Source organism: Nanorana parkeri, unplaced genomic scaffold, assembly GCF_000935625.1.
Source record: "Nanorana parkeri isolate BGI_ZX_2015 unplaced genomic scaffold, ASM93562v1 scaffold149, whole genome shotgun sequence".
In the NCBI taxonomy this organism is placed as follows: domain Eukaryota; kingdom Metazoa; phylum Chordata; class Amphibia; order Anura; family Dicroglossidae; genus Nanorana; species Nanorana parkeri.
Genome location: NW_017306417.1, coordinates 1,147,418 through 1,168,421, shown reverse-complemented (window position 1 = coordinate 1,168,421; position 21,004 = coordinate 1,147,418). Strand labels below are relative to the sequence as shown.

The 21,004-nt window shown below is 42.6% G+C and overlaps 1 protein-coding gene across 1 annotated transcript in view; it reads right to left on the bottom strand.

Moving 5' to 3' along the window:
- Positions 1-21,004, bottom strand: part of LOC108785201 (sodium channel protein type 2 subunit alpha-like) — a 190,364-nt gene that overhangs the window by 109,093 nt on the left and 60,267 nt on the right. Inside the window, exon 2 of the mRNA XM_018554238.1 lies at positions 4,936-5,256. Within this exon, the coding sequence (XP_018409740.1) occupies positions 4,936-5,202 (267 nt within the window). The 5' untranslated portion in view covers positions 5,203-5,256. The remainder of the gene's footprint in view (positions 1-4,935; positions 5,257-21,004) is intronic.

Genomic DNA, 21,004 nt, shown 5'->3' with positions numbered 1-21,004 from the left:
TACAGGTGAAACTCGAATAATTAGAATATCGTGCAAAGTTCATTTATTTCACTAATGCAACTTAAAAGGTGAAACTAATATATGAGATAGACTCATTACATGCAAAGCAAGATAATTCAAGCTGTGATTTGTCATAATTGTGATGATTATGGCTTACAGCTCATGAAAACCCCAAGAACCCCAAATCCACAACCTCAAAAAAGTAGATTATTACATGCAATCAATAAAACAAGGATTGTACATAGAACAATATCGGACCTCTGAAAAGTACAAGCATGCATATGTACTCAGTACTTGGTTTGGGCCCCTTTTGCAGCACTTACTGCAATTACTTTTGCACGATATTCTAATTATTCGAGTTTCACCTGTATAATATGTGTAGGTGCAATGAATGAGGAAGATGGAAATTATGGTTAAATAAACACATAGCAAAAATTGCAAAATTACCCCGGTCCCCAGGAACGAAAACAATTTCTGATGCTGTCACTAAGGGGTTAATTAAACACATTTTGTTTTTGCTTACAATTATTGTTTTTCTACTTCCACTCTTTGACATCCCAAGCTTTGGTACCAGAGGACCTTGTCCTGGCACTGCAGACCCCAGAGCTTTCAGCATGAGCCTTTTGTAAGCTTCATAATTTTATGTCAGAACTCACACTGCAATCTTTTGGGGGGCACCAGTGAGGCAGTGATGGTGACTCAACCTCCCCCCACCACCACCACCACCACCACGCTGTCTTTACTGAATAAGACATAGGATGAGTCCTATGTATACTTATAACCTGCTCTCTTCCAATACCCATGCTCCTGGTTATTAGAATGGAGTCATTGCCTTTGGTGGATCTGGAATGTCAGAAGACACATAGGGGTTCATTTATAAAAGTTTGCACATTCACATGGCACTAGCATTCTTAGGGGGCGCTGATGAGTATAGAAAATACCTATACTCATCAGCAACATCTTTTATAAAGGAACCCCTTAACATATATGGTGGGCTGCTGCAATGCAAAGCCATGCCCCCTTTCGTCTAAGCTTCACCATCTTTTTTTACTACAATATTATAACCTGTGCAAAATGCCGTACTATAATACCATACACAGAGCACGGTTCCTACCCCATGTTGGGTCATTATAGACAAATTTAACCAAACTGCTGTAAATTGAAAAAATTGAGGCTGTCATTGTAGACCACAAACTGAATGGTAGCTTGCAGTGCCAGGCTGCGGTAAACAAAGCTAGCAGGGTCTTGTCCTGTATTAAGAAGGGGATGTATTGCAGATACAAGTCTATAGTTGTGCCACTTTATAGATCATTGGTTCGGCCACATCAGGAGTAGGCGGTCCAGTTTTGGCCGCCGGTACTAAGAAGGGATGTCCTTGACCTGGAGAGAGTCCGGCGGAGGGCAACCAAACTAATTAGGGGAATGGAGGAGCAGAGCTATGAGACAAGGCTACTGAACTTAAACATGTTCACGTTGAAAGTAAGGAGATTAAGGGGGGATATGATTTTCATGTACAAGATGTTCAATGGTGACAGCAACATTGGCAAAAAACTCTTTAAGATTAACTCCATTACAAAGACTAGAGGCCTCCACCTAAAATTGGTGGAGAAAAAATTCCAGCACAATGGGCGAAGAGGGTTCTTTACAGTAAGAGCGGTTAGGGTCTGGAACTCACGATTTCCTGAGGGACCGTAATATTCAGGGATACAAGTATTCCTAAGCATGAGTGGACCTATATGGGTTGGACTTGAGGGACGCATGTCTTTATTCAACCCCAAATACTATGTAACTATGTAACTATATCATTCCTGACCTCACTTTTAGAAAATGCTACTCTCTTGGTATCTAGTTGATCTTACAGGTTATAGAATTCCTGAGTCATTAGCCCAGAACAAGTAAGAAAATCAAGATCTTTAATTCCACTCTACTTGCTCCATGCTTTTTGCTGGTCAGTGACTCAAAAAGCATTAATATCAGAGGATCTTCACAACAGCCAAGCAACCAGCTTTTTCAGAAAGATGTCAGCAATGGCAGACTGCACAATTCTTTCCGTACAGGACTATAAGGGCTCAGTCACACCAAAACTTGTTGGTTGTGCTACATTTCCCAGTGCGGTGCTCATTCCCAACAATGTTTTACAATTGGGGTAACATTCTTTGTGTCAAATTTTCTGAGAATTGAGAGGGGTCCTTCAAAGAAACAAAACAAGGAAAATGTATGGCGTTGGGCGTTAATGCTATATACAGTATATTTGAAAGCACATCTGAGGTGAATGAGCTCTAATGCTGGCCACATACAACCTGTACAATCTAATTATACCATTACGTACTCAAGAGTATACCTCAATAATCCACTCGGTTAGGTTGGCCTTTATATTATACATAAAGCTAACAAAAATTGAAGAGACAAACTGTAGCACGTATGGACAGCTTTAAGGTGCGTACAGACATCAAAGTACATTTGCCCAGCCTGGCCATTTACTGTATGCCAGATGAGGCACTATTTGTACACCTGTAGGCCATCCTCAACCTCAGAAGACATCAGCTCTAGTGGGAGGGTGGGTTAAGGGGTATTTATTGGCTACATAGAATTTTTACCGGCCAACTGCTATTGTTCCCCCCCCCCTGCATGGAAAAGGCCAGCCTCCCGAGGAGGGTCTGTATCTTCCTCTTCCCCCATTAAACAGACACAAGCATGCGTGTCTGCTTGATTGAAATCTGCATGTTTGTGCTTCGAGCTTTCATTAGAATGATCACTAAAGACTTGATAATGCATGACCAGGTCACATGGACAGATCCTGTTCTTACTGCAAATTGGTTACGCTGACATTCAGCACTCATCCAGCCCTAATTCAGGCTACAAAGCACAGCTCTTCAAGAAATCACTTCTTATTCTTGCTCAAGCCCTGAGTATATGGGAGTCTAATGCCCCTGAAAGTGTTGATTGTATCTGACATTTCATTCATATAACATAAATGAACCCCCCGAGTGAGATGACCATTTTTTAAGAGGCGCTTTTAACCAGACATCCAAGAGATAACCAGTTTGGGAATTGTGCAGGTAAATTTAGACTGTTTATTGAAGCAGGGATGACAACCAAACCATCATATTGCCGACATGTTTAAATTACACAGGCTCTATGGATGAATAAACCCAGATATGGTACGTTGATTAAACCCAATTGTTCACTAAATCTGTGTAACTTAAACATGGCAAGTTATAAGACTGGTCATACATTATGTAATGATGGTTTGGGGTATATATATATATGAGTACTATCATTTCATTCTGTTGTCACGATGTCTGTCCTCATGAAGGGACCCTGTGTGGTTCCAAAACGTTGGCTGTTGTGACATGCTTCTTTAATAAAAAGAACATTTGGATTTACTTCATTTCACGACTGCTGGTGATCTTCATTGCTCTCTACTGTTGTACGCACGGCGCCATCCGTGGACATCACTACAAGCACCACCGTTACTTCTAGATTTCTATTGCTGTATGGTGTGCAGGGGAGACCCTCGCTTAATGGTCATACAAGGCTTGAATTTGGCAGTGGGTGGCCGTTTCGTCTAGCTCCACAACTTAAATGCAGTCACCGTTCGGGTATTCAAACAACCACAGTCTATTGTCTAAATACAATAGCGGGTACTGAAGATTTCTCCATCCACACTGTTTAGCTAAATCTGTATGGCTAGCTTTATTACTAATCCTGGCCAGAGACATAGGACGATGGCTGAATGTACAGGAATAACCCAACCACTGATCCACCATCTTTTCAGATTTGTGTATAAACTCTCACACCACCATTATGCCCTTAGGATTAAATAGGTTACAAAAGATTTTCATAGATGCAATCCTAGCAGACAAAATGCATTCTGATTTAAAGAGACCCTTTCAACAGACCAAACATATTTTTTATTTGTAATATAATAATGCTATTAATAAACTCTCCATTTTGTTCAATAATGAAGCCAGATCAAACAAATATACAATGCTCAGCAAAGTATGTCTTTAAATTTTGTGCCCAAGCACTTACAGTTATCATGTTTTAGAACAGCTGACTCCAACTCTCTCAGCTCCACTTCCCCGAACTGTCTCTCCCTTACAAGATCACAAGGGGCAGAGCAGTCTCCAGCAGCTGTCCGTCTACTAGCTTGGTGAAAAGGTGGAGCGGGGAGCAGTTAAATGTTTTGCCTTGTTGTGCCTGTGTGTTTCTGGAGACTTGCACAGCTTACTAGCACACACAAGTTTGGCTCCATAGGACCCTGCAAGGAAAAGGAGCCACCCTAAAACAGGATATCAGGGCCATTAGGGAGCCAGCTGATTCTGCAGGAAGCCAAAACTTTTAAACATGAAGGAGCAGCATCCATTGTAAGTGATGACATTTGAAATACCTTGAAATCATTCTGACTTTAATATCACTTTAAATGCACTTTTCTCCACTCTGGGCAAAGATTATTTTAACTGCACCAGTGTGTGCAGGAGAGCAGGGTCTGATCTGTGTGTTTACCAAAACTGTGTCGGGGAGCAGTTCTCCTGCATACAGCCTTAGCGCTATCAATTAAATTTTTGACTGTAGTGACCGGAGGAGGAACAGTAGAGGGCAGTTGAAATATAAAGGAATCCGACACACCCAAAAGTGTAAATGTAATTTTTCTAACTTTGCAATAAGTTAAGAAAATCATTGCCCACTGTTGGCAGCAGTGTGTTCACAGAAAGCACTATTATATTTATAACTATAATGTTTAGACTGGTGACAACTTCTCTGAGGTTTGTTTTTTTCACTTTCAGAAGGTACTATTACATATTCCATTCGGGGAAGTAAAATACAAACATTTTTATACAGTTGCAATAACAAATGCAATCTTGATGCTTTACCTTGGATCTGAATCCTACTGACAAGCAAAGGTATTACCTATTGTTAAGCAGAACTTACTTTCTGATTCATGTAATATGGGTCTAGGTCCTCCAGTGGCTCTGACACCATTCCAGGTGGTATATCACCATATATAAATGGCAGACTTTTGCCCGCTTCCAAGTCACTGCTCGGCTTGGGGCCATTTTCATCATCGTCAATGTTTTGCTCTTGCTTGGGCTTCTTTGCCTTCTCCTCTGCAATGCGTTTCTCGATAGCGTCAAGGGATTCCCTGGTGAAATAGTGGAAGCTGTCGGGTCCTGGTGGTACAAGTCGTGCCTGCGCCATCTTTTCATCCTGCACCTTTTAAATTTACTGCTTGGCTCCTTTCATAATGGAATTCTGAAATGATTGGAAAAGAAACTCAATGTTAGCCAGGTTGTCTGAAGAAACATACACAAGAAATTAGGTATACAGCTAGCAGAGAATATAACTTCACGGGCAGTGAAGGGTTTAGGGTGTTAACTGATTACTTAAAATGTATGACTAGGGGGTATATATGGGTTGGACTTGATGGACGTATGTCTTTATTCAACCCCAAATACTATGGAACTATGTATATTTATATAAAATTTGATAAGTGACTGTATCAGTGTTCACACAAAAGTCCCACATAATACCCTTGCAAATGTATTTTAATATGCACAAAATTGTATTTTTTGGTATTTAAGTTGACTTTTAAATGTAACAGTCCCTAATACTCCAAGAACAGCCTAACAAATGGCCTAAGAACATTCGACCAGAAGAGAAAAGTCTGAAAAAGCAGCTTAAGAACATTCTACTGGAAGAGAATAGCCTCAAACAATAACTTAAAGTGACATTAAACCCTCAGATTTTTTAACATAAACCAATATTGTAATGTGTGCCTTACTGTAATCCATGGTAGTTTCCCTTCTCTTTGCTGCTCTTCCTTTTAAATCTGTACCTCTTCTCCTGCTGGGCAGAACTTCTGTTTTGCAGCAGACTGCCTTGTCTCTGGAATGGCTACATGGTGCCTGTATGCAGGTTCACAACCTGAGCCAGCACTACAGGAAGAGGCACTCAGCTGCAAAGGGAAGTTCTCCCCAAGCATGAGAAGACATGAGGATTTAAAAGGAAGAGCAGCAAAGAGAAGGGAAACTACCATGGATTACAGTAAGGCACACATCACAGTATTGGTTTATGTTAAAAAATCTGAGGGTTTAATGTCACTTTAAAGGAGATCTATGCGGTGAGTGATTTCCACTCATCCTCATAGATAGAACTGACCTATGGCAAAGAAGCTGTCACAGGTCAGCTCTATCGATCAGGAAGTGAGCAGAAACATGTACCGATCTGCTCACTTCCCAATCGTCTCCCTGCAGTGAGTGGTGAATGTCAGTCACCACTCTCCGCAGGGATTCCCCCCTCTCCTCTCCAATCCTCCAGAGCTGACTGGCGGAACGGACCGGGGAGGGGGCGGGTACAGCTGACTCTTCCTCTAGATAGGCAGAGCCTGCTGTCACTCACAAAGCTGGCCGGATCTCTACAGTATTGTCGGGATCCGTCCCGGCTGCGGCGCTCTCAGTATATCACGGGCAATAGTATATGTCCTTCAGTGACCCTTAAGAGAACTATGGGGAAAAACACTAACCCCATAGTTCTCTTTTAAAGAACAACTCCAGAATTTTCAAAAATTGACCCTCGAGCTGGGGCTACCCCAGCACTGCAAGGGTTAACTGCCCGTTTTTCTCTAGGGGCAAAAATAAAGAAGACATGCTTACCGGATCCTCGGTCCTGCCTGGCTGCTAGACCGGTCCCCAAAGCCTCTTCTCCTCTAGGCTGTGGCGATCTCAGGACCAGTGACATCATCACGTCTAATACTGGTCTATTAGACATACAGATGCCAAGGCACATACCACAGGCTGAGAAGAGGGGGAGAGATGTGAGCGGTCACTGCCGCAGGACCGAGGATGGGGTGAATATTTTTTCTTGGTTTTCACCCCTAGAGAAAAAACGAGCCGTTAACCCTTGCGGGTTATAGAAATCCTGTTTCTCAGGAGCATTCAAATGGAAGAGAATAGCCTAAAACAGTAGCTTTAGAACATTCGACCGGAAGAGAATAGTCTGAAACAATAGCCTAAGGACATTCGACCAGAAGAGAAATACCTAAAACAATAGCTTAAGTACATTCTACCGGAAGAGGATAGCCTGACACAAATGCCTAAGAACATTTGACCAGAAGAGAATAGCTTAAAAGAACAGCCTAAGAATATTTGACCAGCACATCAAACACCTTAAGAACATTAACAGGGTTATTCACAAAAGGGTGAAGAGTTTGGAGAAGGCAGGAGAAGGGAACAATCTGGGACAGTATTGCTGAACTACAAAGTGAGCCGGATTGGAGAATTTTCCCAAATCAGCTATTTTGGCCTTGATTGTTCACTTCTCCGGCCTTCTCCAAACTCTTCACCCTTTTGTGAATAACCCTGTTAATTTTGCACCATTTGCACAACAGCCACAGCTTTATACATTGTGCAAAAAATTCCTAAACGAATGAGTGAATGCTAACTTGCACAGAACAAATGTACATGCATTTTTTCTGGAAGAATGGCTATGCACATTAGTTTTATAAATAGAGTCCTAAGTGTTCATTTTAGCATTAGGTCAAGGATTAAGGTAAGGTTAAGTGTTAAGCATTCAGGGTTTAAGCGAAAAGGTGGTGGTTAAAGAAGAAGGGGGAAGGGTTAGGATCTCTGTTGGGTTAATACAGCTGTCTGTGTCTCCTGGGGGGAGAATTCCCACCGCTCTCTGTCTCAGTGACACAACAGTAAATTATACAATTTCAGCAGGGACAAGCACAGCAATTAAAACATAAGGTTCTACCTTTTTAACACCTAACAAATATAAGTACTTTCAGTGCAGTCTGTGCCACCAAACGAGAGTTCTGCCTAAAGGTGGCCATACCCTGTGCACATTTTGGCCATTTGTTGAGGAATCGATGTCGGCACCCTTTCGGCCGGCATCCCTTGTTCAGCTGATTGAAGGCGTCTGTTGAAAAATCCTCGTATGAACAGAGGCGGCAGATAATGAGCTGCCGGCTCTGTTCGGGTATTCTGACATTGGTCGGTGGCCGCTGTAAGAATACTAAAGAAACAGCGTGGATTCCTCGATCAAGGCGCACACAGCATTGATGGAGGAATCTGCTCTACTTTTTATTGTTCACCCCGCAGGTTGAACAAAGCAGTGTATGGCCAGCTTTACTTGCCCGCCCTAGAATCTCATTGTATCTTGTTGAACTCTCCACAATCTAAAATACACCTAAAATCCACAGAGGATAGTAAGACCCTCTCGTAACTGCTGCCACAGGTGTGAAGATGAAGGAAACGAAGCACAGCGCCCTCACCAATAAACTTCCTGAGAGACACAAGAAACCTTTGGGTCCCTTTCAGACAGGTGGTCTGATCAGGCCCGCCTGTTAGTTTCTCAAGTAGACCTAATCAGATACCCAATGCAAGTCTATGGACAACTGGATCTAAATGGATGGGTGTCCATTCACACCCGGTTACCCCTGGGTCCGGCCAGGTCCGGTAAAAACAATCAGGTCCAGCGAAATAAAACATTGTTCCATTTCAACGGACCTGATTGTGCCAGATCGGAGGTAATCTGATGTAACAGACATACTGTATGTTAGTTTATATCCGATAACCCATAGACTGACATGGGGTTCAGTCATTTCAGTTGGACGGACATGGATATCACAGTGGTGACATCCGATCCATACCGCTCCGATTTAGAGGGGATCCATGCATTCTTCCCCTCCTGATTGGATAGTGTGAAAGGGACCTTATGTGATTTAACTGTCAGGTATTTCTGAAAAACTGGAAAAACTGGTTATAAAGTCCATCTGCGGACATAAGTATCCTTGCAGTGAGGCTACCACCAGCCCCCCTCCCCCCCTTTTAGGGGACAGGGGTAAAGCCTCCCACTGACTCCCCTGTGTCTAATACCGTGTTTTCCCGCAAATAAGACACTGTCTTATATTTTTTTTGGTTCAAAAAAACACACTAGGTCTTATTTTCAGGGTAGGTCTTATTTTTATTATTTAATGTACAACAATCCACATTTATTCATGTACAAAAATATGGTGATCAGGGCAATCAGGGGTGCTGTACCTTTCCAAGAGCAATTTGCTAACCAATCGCTGGTCAGAATGAGCGAAGCGTGCGTTTTTACTATCGATTTTTCACAGGCGGAGTGCATTTGGTATCACTCCGTCTGTGACAGGAGCCGGCGCTATAGAGAAAGCATCGGCTTATGCGGTTCTGCTCCCTCCGGTGCCGCCTCGTCTTATTTTTGGGGTAGGTCTTGTATTGTAGCAATTCCCAAAAATAGTACTAGGTCTCATTTTTGGGGTAGGTCTTATTTTCTGGGAAACAGGGTAGATCCCTCAGCCATAGAGGAGGTTCCATAGACCTGCATTAAAAGTGAGGATGCCGAGGGACATTTAATCAGCTAAGGTGGAGGGGGAAAAGAGAGCGCTGGCTGAGAGGGGAGCGGTGACCAGATATGTGAATCTGCTTTACAGCGGTCCCCTAGATATACACTAAACCCTTGCAGTGTGGGGGTGAAGGTGGGGGGGGGGGCAGTTAGGCCTACTTAAATGTACTTCTTTTGTATGCCCGCAGATTGGGAGGAAGATATAGAATGCACAGATCAATGCAGCTCTGTATGCATTAAACTTTTTCTTTTTTAATGCAAGCAGTGACCTGGTATCAGCCTCTAGCAGTTCAGACTGGAGGGAAAAGCAGCACTAGGAGTCAGCCAGTGGTGCTGCAGTGTCCTTGTGCTAACAAGAGACATGTTGATATAAGTAGAACGCAAAGTGAAAGATGAGCTCATCAGTCTGCTGCTTTTCCTTTCACTGCCCAGTCACATGCTAGGGGAGTGGAGGAGACCTGTAATTGTTACTGAACTGGATCAAGTAAATATCAGGTCTCCCTCTTTGCCAGACCGTGCAGTGCTGTGTGTTAGGGCTGTGTAAATCTCAGGACTGTTTAGACAGAAATACAAACCATGTGGCAGGCAAAGCGGCTGCCTTATATACATTTTATCTGTGTAAGTGGGCCTAATGTGTACTGTAGACATACATTGTCATCATGCTAAACTTCATGTTTTTTAATCACATAAGAAACTGAACCTAAAAATAAAAACGTCAACAGCTCTATAGAAACGCATGCATAGCCAATATTGAAACCTGATGAATCATGATACAAAGTATTTCCCTGCAGAATATAAAACCCATATTCCATTCCAGAACACAGTAAAACAATCACCACGGTGCGGTGTGCTTGATCTAGCTCTAAAAAGCAACACAAATATGACAACCAAATCAGGATGCAGCCTGTAATTTACATCCAATTTATTGCAGACATGTGTTAGTCAGAGCAATTCATCATTTTAGCCTCTGGTACATTGTAGAATTATTTTGTTTTTCATTACAGTTTAATTACAATCCTTTGTTTATTCAGTTATTTAAAGAGACCCTGCCGCCAGCCTATTCTTTTTAACAAAAATCTTCCCAAATGATTATATGTGCATTTAAACATATTGTGAAGGGAAATTTCAAGTTTTGAAGGCAAATAAATATAAACTTCATAAAGGAAAAAAATCTGCATTTATTATTTTTATGCATAGCAACAGTAAAGCATTGCAACCGTTATCAGTGGATTGCAGAGGCAATGCTCTGGCTCCTGCAAATTCCCCTTCCTGTCCATGTCCGTACCATAGAAAACAAAAGGGATGTACTGCACACATGTAATGCCACATTTTCTTCAAGCGAAACCTGAACATACTACTCCTGCGGTGCAATTTTTTTTTTTGGGGGGGGGGGGGAAATAAACAGGAGAGAGCAAGAGAGGAGAGACAGCCAGGACAGACAGAAAGAGACACAGTCAGGAGGATGAGCGAGAGAGTAAAGACAGCCAGGAGGATGAGCAAAAAGAAGAGACAGCCAGGAGGATGAGCAAGGAGAGACAGCCAGGAGGATGAGCGAGATAGTAGAGACAGCCAGGAGGATGAGCGAGAGAGTAGAGACAGCCAGGAGGATGAGCGAGGAGAGACAGCCAGGAGGATGAGCAAGAGAGAAGAGACAGCCAGGAGGATGAGAGGATGTGCGAGAGAGTGGAGACTCATTTACTATGCCAGGATAATGGCATAGTAAATGATAACCAGCATGGGTTTAGGAAAGAACGTTCCTGCCAGACTAACCTGCTAACTTTTTACGAGGGGGTAAGTAGAGATCTGGATGGAGGGAGGCCGGTGGATGTAGTATATCTGGATTTCTCAAAGGCTTTGGATACGGTACCACATAAACGCTTACTACACAAGCTGAGGTCTATGGGCATAGATGAAATAGTGTGTACATGGATAGAGAACTAGCTACAGGAACGTGTCCAGAGAGTATCGATAAATGGCACCTTTTCAGACTGGGCTAGGGTCATGAGCGGTATGCCTCAGGGTTCTTTACTAGAACCTCATGCTATTCAACCTGTTTATTAACAATATTGGGGAGGGTGTGTTTCAGTGTTTGTTGATGATACCAAAATCGGGACGGTAATAGACACAGACTTAGACACTATAACATTACAGGAGGACCTGGATAAAATAGGGGAGAGGGCAAATGTAAGGCAGATGAGGTTTAATGTCGATAAATGCAAAGTAATGCACTTTGGGATTAAAAATAGGCAAATGGGCTATACAATTATGGGTATGCCACTATGGAAGTCAGAAATAGAAAAAGATTTGGGGGTCATTGTAGACCACATACTGAATAATAGCTTGCAGTGCCAGGCTGCTGTAAGCAAAGCAAGTAGAGTCCTGTCCCGTATTAAGAAAAGGATGTTTTGAAGGGTCGGGTCTATAATTGTGACACTCTACACATCACTGGTTCGGCCTCATCTGGAGTATACGGTCCAGTTTTGGTCACCAGTCCACAGAAAGGATGTCCTTGAGCTGGAAAGAGTCCAGCGGAGGGCAACCAAACTCATTAAGGGGATGGAGGACCAGAGCTATGAGACAAGGCTACTAAATTTAAATATGTTCTCGTTGGAAGTAAGGAGAATAAGGGGGGACATGATTTTCATGTACAAGATGTTCAATGGTGACAGCAACATTAGCAACAAACTCTTTAAGATTAACTCCTTAACAAAGACTAGAGGTCACCACCTAGAATTGGTGGAGAAAAAATTTCAGCACAAGGGGCGAAGGGGGTTCTTCTCAGTTATAGCAGTTAGGGTCTAAAACTCGCTGCCACAGTCAGAACACACAGAAACCACCCAGAAAATCACGCATGTACTTTTTACCGGGTTCCACATTTTTGTACATGCGCACCAACACACAGGTGTGAACAAGCCAATGGAAAAAAGCTCAGGGGTGAACCAGGCATTAGCACTCCTCATATCAATTGGACGCAAGCGGAGATTTTGAACCTGCTGGAGAACTACAATTCCTAACGTGCCCTGTTGAGCCCCGTAGAAGAAGCCCACATACAGCTCTCCCCACTCTTACTGTAATCTCAGGTAAGCCTGGTAGAACACAATCCTCCCCGCAGATAGCCCTCTCCTTTCTCTCCTCTTCCCCCCGCACCTGCCACAGCCCCACACAGTCAGCACCTGCACAGCCCGTCCACACTGCAACGACCACAGGAGGAGAACGGCCGTGTCATAAGACTCCCTGCTTTGCAATCCGGCGCCGGCTCTGCATACCAGCAGCAGGTTGCCCCTGCCCACCTGACACCACAAACAGGACTCAAAACCCGGACTATCCGGGTGAGTGCCGGACAGGTGGCAACCCTAGGCCAGATCTGCTGGAACTCGGTAAATATTCATCTGTGCAGGGGAAGGGGGGGATCGATTAGGTAACCTTAAAAGGGGCCAAAAGGATAAGTACACTTTGTTTTAAAGTTAATTTATCCTTTAACAGGTAAGAAAACTTCCCGCAAAGTTTCCTTACCCTTTTGCCCCCCACCGTTGGTCCTGCATTGTACGCAATGACGTCAATGGCCTACACATATTCCGGAGCTGGAGCAGGAGCGAAGAGGAATGCTGGCTGCCACAGGACTGAAGAATAAGGTCAGTATTCCTTTCTATTAGAAGCTCAGAACCCACCTAAGCCTATGGTTGGTAAATAAAATAGCAGTAGAACGTTAATGAGTTCATCTTTGTGTAAGCATGATCCGTGCAAAGCAATAAAGCCCAGACTGGTTCAAACTGCTGCACCTCCATCTGCCAGTCTGAGTGCTGCTGTTCAGGGCAATACAGGTGACTGATATTAAATTGGGATAGGTAATTAGTATCTGTATGTAAAAATACATATTATTTTCAATTAATAGATAACTGGATTTAATGGTGTTTTTTGCCTAAAGACCAACAGGATATGTTTACGTTTTGAGCGATTTTATTTTACCGCACATTACGTTCGGTTACAGGTATCAAAGAGCCCTCTGAACGTGATTCCATTTGAATATATTTATGGCACAGCAAAGCCTTGACCGGCAGATCTGGGGCAGTATGTGTGCTCCACATAGCATTCCCATTGCTGCTACACAGACTCACAGGTTGCTAGGCCCTGCAGCAGTTGCCTTCATGCATATGTTAACAGAGCTCACTGCTCAGCAGCTTAAAAACACGGTACAATCACACCATGCTTAACAAATCTGCACAGATCTTCGAGTCAAAACAGTCATGTCAAGCTTGCCCAGTGCTCCTTTGCAAGATGCAAATTGCAGAGCATATGTATTCTATATTGCTGGAGCCAGGTGGAAGACTGAGACCTCAGCACTGAGTCAGTACAGATGTAAGTGATGCCATATTTTTACAAAATGCATTTTACGTAGATGTCACAACAGACTAGTGGAAGGCAGGGGTAGGGACCAATCACACCGGCACCTTGCCATACCGCTTTATTGCATGTTTTACGAGCATTGTATTGAAGCCCAGTCATTGTGAATAGGCTAAAAATCACGTAGAATCACTAATGTTTAATGTAACACACCACAATGCACATATCATTCACATCTGTGTGATGTGGGCCCTTCCAATGCATGTATGTTGTATTTTAGCGCGTTGGAGTGCCATTAAAAACATATAGCACTGCAGTGTATCGCAGTGCTGTGTTTTACCACACATTACCACAAATGCATGGCATCCGTGCACGGATCCCCTCCTGATCAGCCCGTGAAAGGGGTCCAACAATGACAGTAGTCACCTTGACAAAAAGTTACGTACATTTTCCCTATGGACACAATGGGCACAACTAGACCTGATACAAAGCCACCAATAAAACCTGACCTGACACAAAGCCACCGATAAACCGTGACCTGACCAGAGGTTCTAAACCTTCCCCACCAAAGTTTTGTCTGCAGTTCTACTTTATTTTTCTTTGACTGGAGTATACATGCAAGAATGACTGCTGAACTCACTATTGAGCCGCAGGATACAGACGTAGCTTTGGCTGATCCTTCGGCTCTCTTCGTCCGCTGGAGCCCTTCGGTTAAGTCGAAGGCAGCCGATGTACGGCTGATTTTAGCCGATGTACGGCTGAAATCAGCCGTACTGATTAGAAGTGAATAGCCGAACAGCGTTCGGCTCACTTCACTTCGCGCTGGGTTATTCGCTCGGCAGCCTTCGGCAGCTTTGTGAATAACCCTGTCAGTGTTTTTTGATGTGACAGTCTGCCAATATTAAATTAAGGAAAAGTTACTTTGCAACAAAATGGCTCCTCTAATCAAATGAGCAGTCACATGAGTCTTAGGCTAAGTTCACAACCAGGCGATTTATCGTGCGGCTTTAGCTGCGCGATATTGCACAAAACAGAGATTTGCATTTATGTCTATGGAAGCTGTTCACACCTTTGCGATTTGTCGCACGGTAGAAATCGCCTGGCAGGCTAAAAGGTGTAGGATCTATTTTTGGACGGTTGTCGCACAGTTTGGGTCCCATAGACATCTTTATGCATTGAAAAACGAGTGAAACCGCGGTTTTGCAAAGCAAAATCGTGCAAACAAAAATACGCAAGAACAGCTCACCAGCTCAATCGCCTAGGTGTGAACCTGGCCTTAGTGGATCTGTTTTTCTTTTCTGTTGCAACCAAACACAAATTTGTTGGCACAGTAATTTTGACCATATTTAGTCCAATTTGAATGAATGATCAGCTATACCTCCAAAAGCGTCTACCTGACACCTGAATATTGTATCCTTTGTTCTGGAATGTGCCATCAAAACACACACAGAAAATGAAGCCGTATTAGAGCGATGTTTTGTGTCACTTGGACATTATATCCAGCTCTTTCTACATATCACCCTGTGTTGCCATAGTACAGAAAGTCACATTGAGTGATTTGTCATTGCAATTTTCATTTCAAGAACCAAATGCTGAGGGGGCTGCCTGAACTGTCAGTTCTGATGTGGCATGTAGGCGAACCCCCTCCTAACATCACTTCATTATAACAGGTGACACTACTGATCATACTTAAAATACTTGGATCAGCTCAAGTCTGTTTAGTTTAGAACTTTAAGGTTAAGCACTCTAAGAAATGAGTATCATCCAACCAAACCCTGCAGCTAATAATGGAGAAGGAAGGATTGCCCAGCCTGACAGGGTCGGAACACTCTTTAGTAGCTAGACATGTTTACTATCTGGCACAGGAGATAGTCCAGGCATAGAGATTAATGTCCTAGTCCCTTTCTTCTCCATGCTGCATGCTCTGGGTAGATTGCCCATTGTTCTCCATGGCCAGAACTCTTCTGCAGCTCAATGTATGGCCTGAGTTTGTAATGGGAGGAAGAAGAGCTAGGTTAGTAAAAACTACAATGGCCCTAGAAAAAATTATTGAAGCAAATTCATGATCATTATTAGATAACAGATATATTCTTCATACAAGATTTCCCATCATCTAAATTTCTTAATAAACGTTTACTCTGGGCTCCTACAAAAAAATCTGATTAATGAGCAGAAGAAGAATTTTATAAATGTTAATTCTATCTACCTTTTTTCCTGCCTTCGTACTTCCTCCACCCACCCCACTAACTATTGGCTAGCATTAAAAAAAATATCTAAATGCCCTCTAATCTAAATACTATCCTAAATCCGCAGTTATGTAACTTTGCATCTATATTCTTCTGTGTATGGGAAGTAGAATACTTTTTCCGGTGCCCTTGCCATACAGACAGTTCCTATTGCTAGTCCAGCTGCAGGGGTCCATCAGAGGAGTCTCAGCAGTGATGCCAGCATAAGGGGACCATTGGGGATTGGCCAGTATGAGCACATCTACATAGCTGGATTACTGGTCCCCTGCACTGGAGATGGTGCTAGGGATGAGCATTATAAGAGATGTAAACCCTAACTGAATGACATTTACAGGGTTATTTCACAAAAGGGTAAGAGTTTGGAGAAGGCAGGAGAAGGGAACAATCTAGGCCAAAATAGCTGATTTGGAAAAATTCTCCAATACAGCTCACCTTCCAGTTTAGCTATGTTGTCCTAGATTGTTCACTTCTCCTGCCTTCTCCAAACTCTTTACCCTTTTGTGAAGAACCCTGTTAGTTTGTTAAAGTACTGTGTAATACAAACGTCAGTTTTTTAAATACAATTTTTGATTTGACTTTTATTCAGCCTTTGTTGCATCTCAGCGCTACTGATCTGCTTCACCCTCTTTGTAGATAGCTGCAAACAGATAAATGCATTTCAGCAATGGCTACATGGTTTTTCTCAGGCAGAAGACCTTAGAAGACCATGTGACAGGGTGACAACACAGACTATGGGAACTAGCACAACTAGGAGACAGGGCGAGACCATTGTCACCCTATAACAGGAACAAGGATGCCTGAACGAGGATACTTATGGCAGGATCTCCAGGTATTATTTTAATGGATGCATCAGATTTAGAAATATTGAAAATGGCTTTTTAATTAAAATTAACATCTTATATGAGATTTTAGTATTTGAGTTTACAAAGACTGTGTACATAAACACAAGAACAAAATTGTATTATATATTGCAGCTTCCTAGCCGTTAGACATGGTCGCTACATTCTGTTTTTTTTTAGGATTTCATCCTTTGTATTTATTTACATCTGGTGATCCTGTAAGTAACGCACAGTAAGGGTGATAATATTTACCCACTGTACTAAATCTATGGAGGAGCAGTGTTGTCACCTTAGGATAGGAAGTACTGTATGTTGGGGCTTCATAACCCGTCCCCCTCTCCTTGTCCTTACAACAAAGGTTACACAAACGTGTTCTGTGGTTCATGTGAATTAATATAGCAGGGCTGATAACCTTGCTTGACATAAGACTGCAGACTGCACAAAAAGTTACAAACTAACTGGATTCCTGACAGGATCAAAAAATATGTTTTGCACTTATCAAACAGATATAACAAAACCCTTTCAATACGATATTTAACAGACCAAAAAGGAGTAAATAAGAGAAGTTGATTGTTAGGGTTTACATACACTTTGAGATCCCATGTGGCATGGTGGTCCCATCTTCACTGAAAAAATCACTGCAGTGAGGGAGTGTAGCAAAAGCAGACACTACACTATAGCCCGGGGCAGATCGTCTGTTTTCAAACCACATCCCTCGACAGTAACAGAGCCATGCCATTAATGAGAGATATGTGAGACACAGTAATGTACTTATCTAACGGGTGCACCTATGCCATTTCTCTGATCTCTGTCACTGCGTGTTCACTCCTGGATGTGCTGTAACACCGGGCTGAGTAGGTCCAAAGTGACACTAATCAGCACCTCCTGGTGGCACTAGTGGGGATACCATCCTACTTCAGAGGACCCACTGCAGCACATGGACTGAAAACTTCGGCCACCTCTTCCTGCAACTGGGGGACCATTTTGTGACTCATGTGGCCAAAAACAACAGTAACCTCCACAGTCCTTGGGTGGCTCACCAGAATCAGATACAGGTTCAGCTGTATCTGATTCCAGAACAGCAATGAAATCCTCTACGCCCTGTCACACATCCCAAGGGTCAGAGGAAAAAAAAGTACACCTGCCCTCACTGTATTTTAGCCCCTGAATTGATAAGTATACATGACTCCTTCATGCCACTCATGCCATCATGCACATCCCATCTAACCCAGCAAAAGAAGTTCTAGCAGGCACACGGTTTTCTCCTTTTCTTTATTAAAAGTTATGAAAGACATTACAGGGTCCAAAATGATGGCATCTTATGCAACTCTATCCTGCTATGTGGTAGGAGGCCACCAGCGACCTAGTCTGAGCCCTTAGTCATAATCTGCATCCAAATCTAATACAATAATATTGTCCATATTCTGGATTAGTCCCTTAGCTGAACTCATTTGAGGGGAAGACACGTGGTTCCCTTAGCCTTACACCTTGGCTCTGCCCTTCCCATACCACACCCTCTAACATCACCCCCTATATACACACACCAAGAAGACAGGAAGGCCAGCCCAAACTGGCTGGAGACAGGGTGGACCCTTACCCTAAAGGGGACACTAAACTAAAGTACTCTGTCCAATGTAATACCCAATAGTGATACACCAAACACTGTGATTCTGAAACAAGAGGGAGCTAAAGAATTACATTGTTAAAATTTGACAAAAGAGGCTGATGACCAATTCCTCTAATGAAAGACAGAAATAATTCTCAAAAATGAGGCTGCAGAAAGCAAAGTATCTTTAAAATGCTACATTCAACAAAAACGTTTGCGATTCTGGACATGCCAATCCAAAAAAACTCCTCTCTGTTCATTTGCCTACATTCACATACAATGTAGATTTGCCACACAGTCAATACATACACACACACCATACCTCCCTTTCCATTCACCCTCTGCTACATTCACCAGGTAGATCTATAAATACCATTGAACACTGCAGGTGAATCTGTAGAGAATGCACACAATTATGCCTGGATTGATCCAACCTTTATAAACAGTCCCCATAGTGGTATTGAAATGAAGGCTTTTAAATTTAGGTAACCTACACTGTGCAAATGTAGTTTGTAATTCCGTATGATAAATAGCCTTTCTCCTCACTGCTCACTGTGCTAGTGGAAGGGATTTCACAGACTGCTGCATAATAGCAGTGTATAAACATTTTGCCAGGGGCTTTATTGTCTTCCCTATTACCGTCCTTTTTTCAGAATCATTGTAGCACATAATTAGCAAATGACAAGTCAGTTGGGCATTTATGCAAATAGGAGCCCGTTGCTCAGATAACATTGTAAAGATGGGCCGTGCGCAGGCCATACAGTAAGGCTAATGCTGAGTGAGGATTTTTTTCCTTGGAAAGCACATAGCATTGCTGCCTGGTTACATCTTATTACATTTCAATATATTTGATTAGTGTACAGCCTACAAGGCTTCATCGGTTCCCTGGCTCTCCAGAGAGGATGCAGCACACATTTGCAGTGAAGCCTATATTCTACTGAGGCATGTTGATTGGCCATTGTGGATTATATGTCTGTGAAACGACAATGATTTACTGCCTCTCTTACTAGCCATTAGCAATGCCAATGAGCGTTTTACAGCTTATTTGTGGATATCAAACATCAAACAGTAAAGGGGGTTTACGCAGCAGTGAAAGTGACTTGCACCTTTTACTTATTCCTGCTGCACTGTTCCATTGTAGGAAGGAATAAAATGGCAGACTATGAAATTAAAATGTAGATCCACGGAGAGTCCTATAGGCTGTGGATAGCCAAGCAAACAGGTTAGGATAGGCTTCATTATTTGTTAAAACACATACCCTGGTACCTGATTGGACCAACTGGGCCCCCTGAAAATTATGGAACTAGATGACTGTGAAGGTTCTCACTCATCCAGGTCATGGTATATCTGTAAAAAATAAGTCAAGGCAATTGGACTTGCTGTATTTTTCTTGAAACGTCTTCAAGAAAAATACAGCAAGTCCAGTTGCCTTGACTTATTTTTTACAGATATATGGAACTGGATGTAATATCTGGGGTGATTTAGACATGCTGGTGGATGTCACAAAACAAGGGACAAGAGTCATGAGAAAAACTGTGTATCATTGACCTACAGCTCTGAGTTCCAAATCTGGTTGACAGAGGCCACAGTTTTTGGGTAGTATGACACCTGCTGGAGTAAGTCTGTGTGTACCTAGGTAGTACATTTCCTTGAAGATGTATGTCTATTGTTCCTGTGTAGAGACTAAGGCAGGGGTAGCCAACCTTGGCAAGCCAGCTCTAGTAAAACTACAAATTCCATAATTCATCTGCCTCTGGGAGTCATGTTGGTGCCTGTCACAGTCTTGCACTGCCTCATGGGACTTATAGTTCTACAAAAGCTGGGGTGCTGAGTTTGCCTACCCTTGCATTATGGGGTAAATTTAACAGTGAGTGTTTAGTAACGCTGCTTTATAACTAAGCCCCTAAAACTGCTACTGAGCAATTATTACTCAATAGCTTGGCCAGGAATTAATTAAGCCTTCTGCAAATGGCTGACTTTCTGATCTTGTAAACCATGAATCACAAACTCAACAAGAGCCTGCTGTCAATCAAAATTACACATCATACATCAGAAGATGAGCAGCCCAATTTATTTTTTACTATTATTATTGAACAAGAAATAACAGGAAAATGCAATAACATGTTACATTATGTGTATGAGTAAATTTGTCTTGTCTTGCACAGTGCCATGATGTTGCAGCACTTTATTTAACCCCTTCATGACTGAGGCCTTTTTTTCATTTTTTTGTATATTTTCTGAATGCCAAGACCCTATAGAATAAAATGGTGGTAGTTGCAAATTTTTATGTTGCGCAATATTAGCGCAACTCCTTATTAAACCCCAATATTTAGTGAAAAATGTAATTAAATGCCCCAAAACACAACAAAATACCCATTTTTTTATGAAATATAAAAGATGAGGTTACAACGAGTAAAACGATACCCAACATGCTCAGGTTACAAATTGCGTGCATCCGTAAAACGGCGAAAAACCCCAGTACCCCAAAAAGTCCATAGAAGACGCTTTAAAAGCCCCCACAGGTCATCAATTTAGAGATACCCCAAAATACTGGCCCTAGAATTATTGCTCTCACTCCGGCGTGCGCGGCGATACCCAAC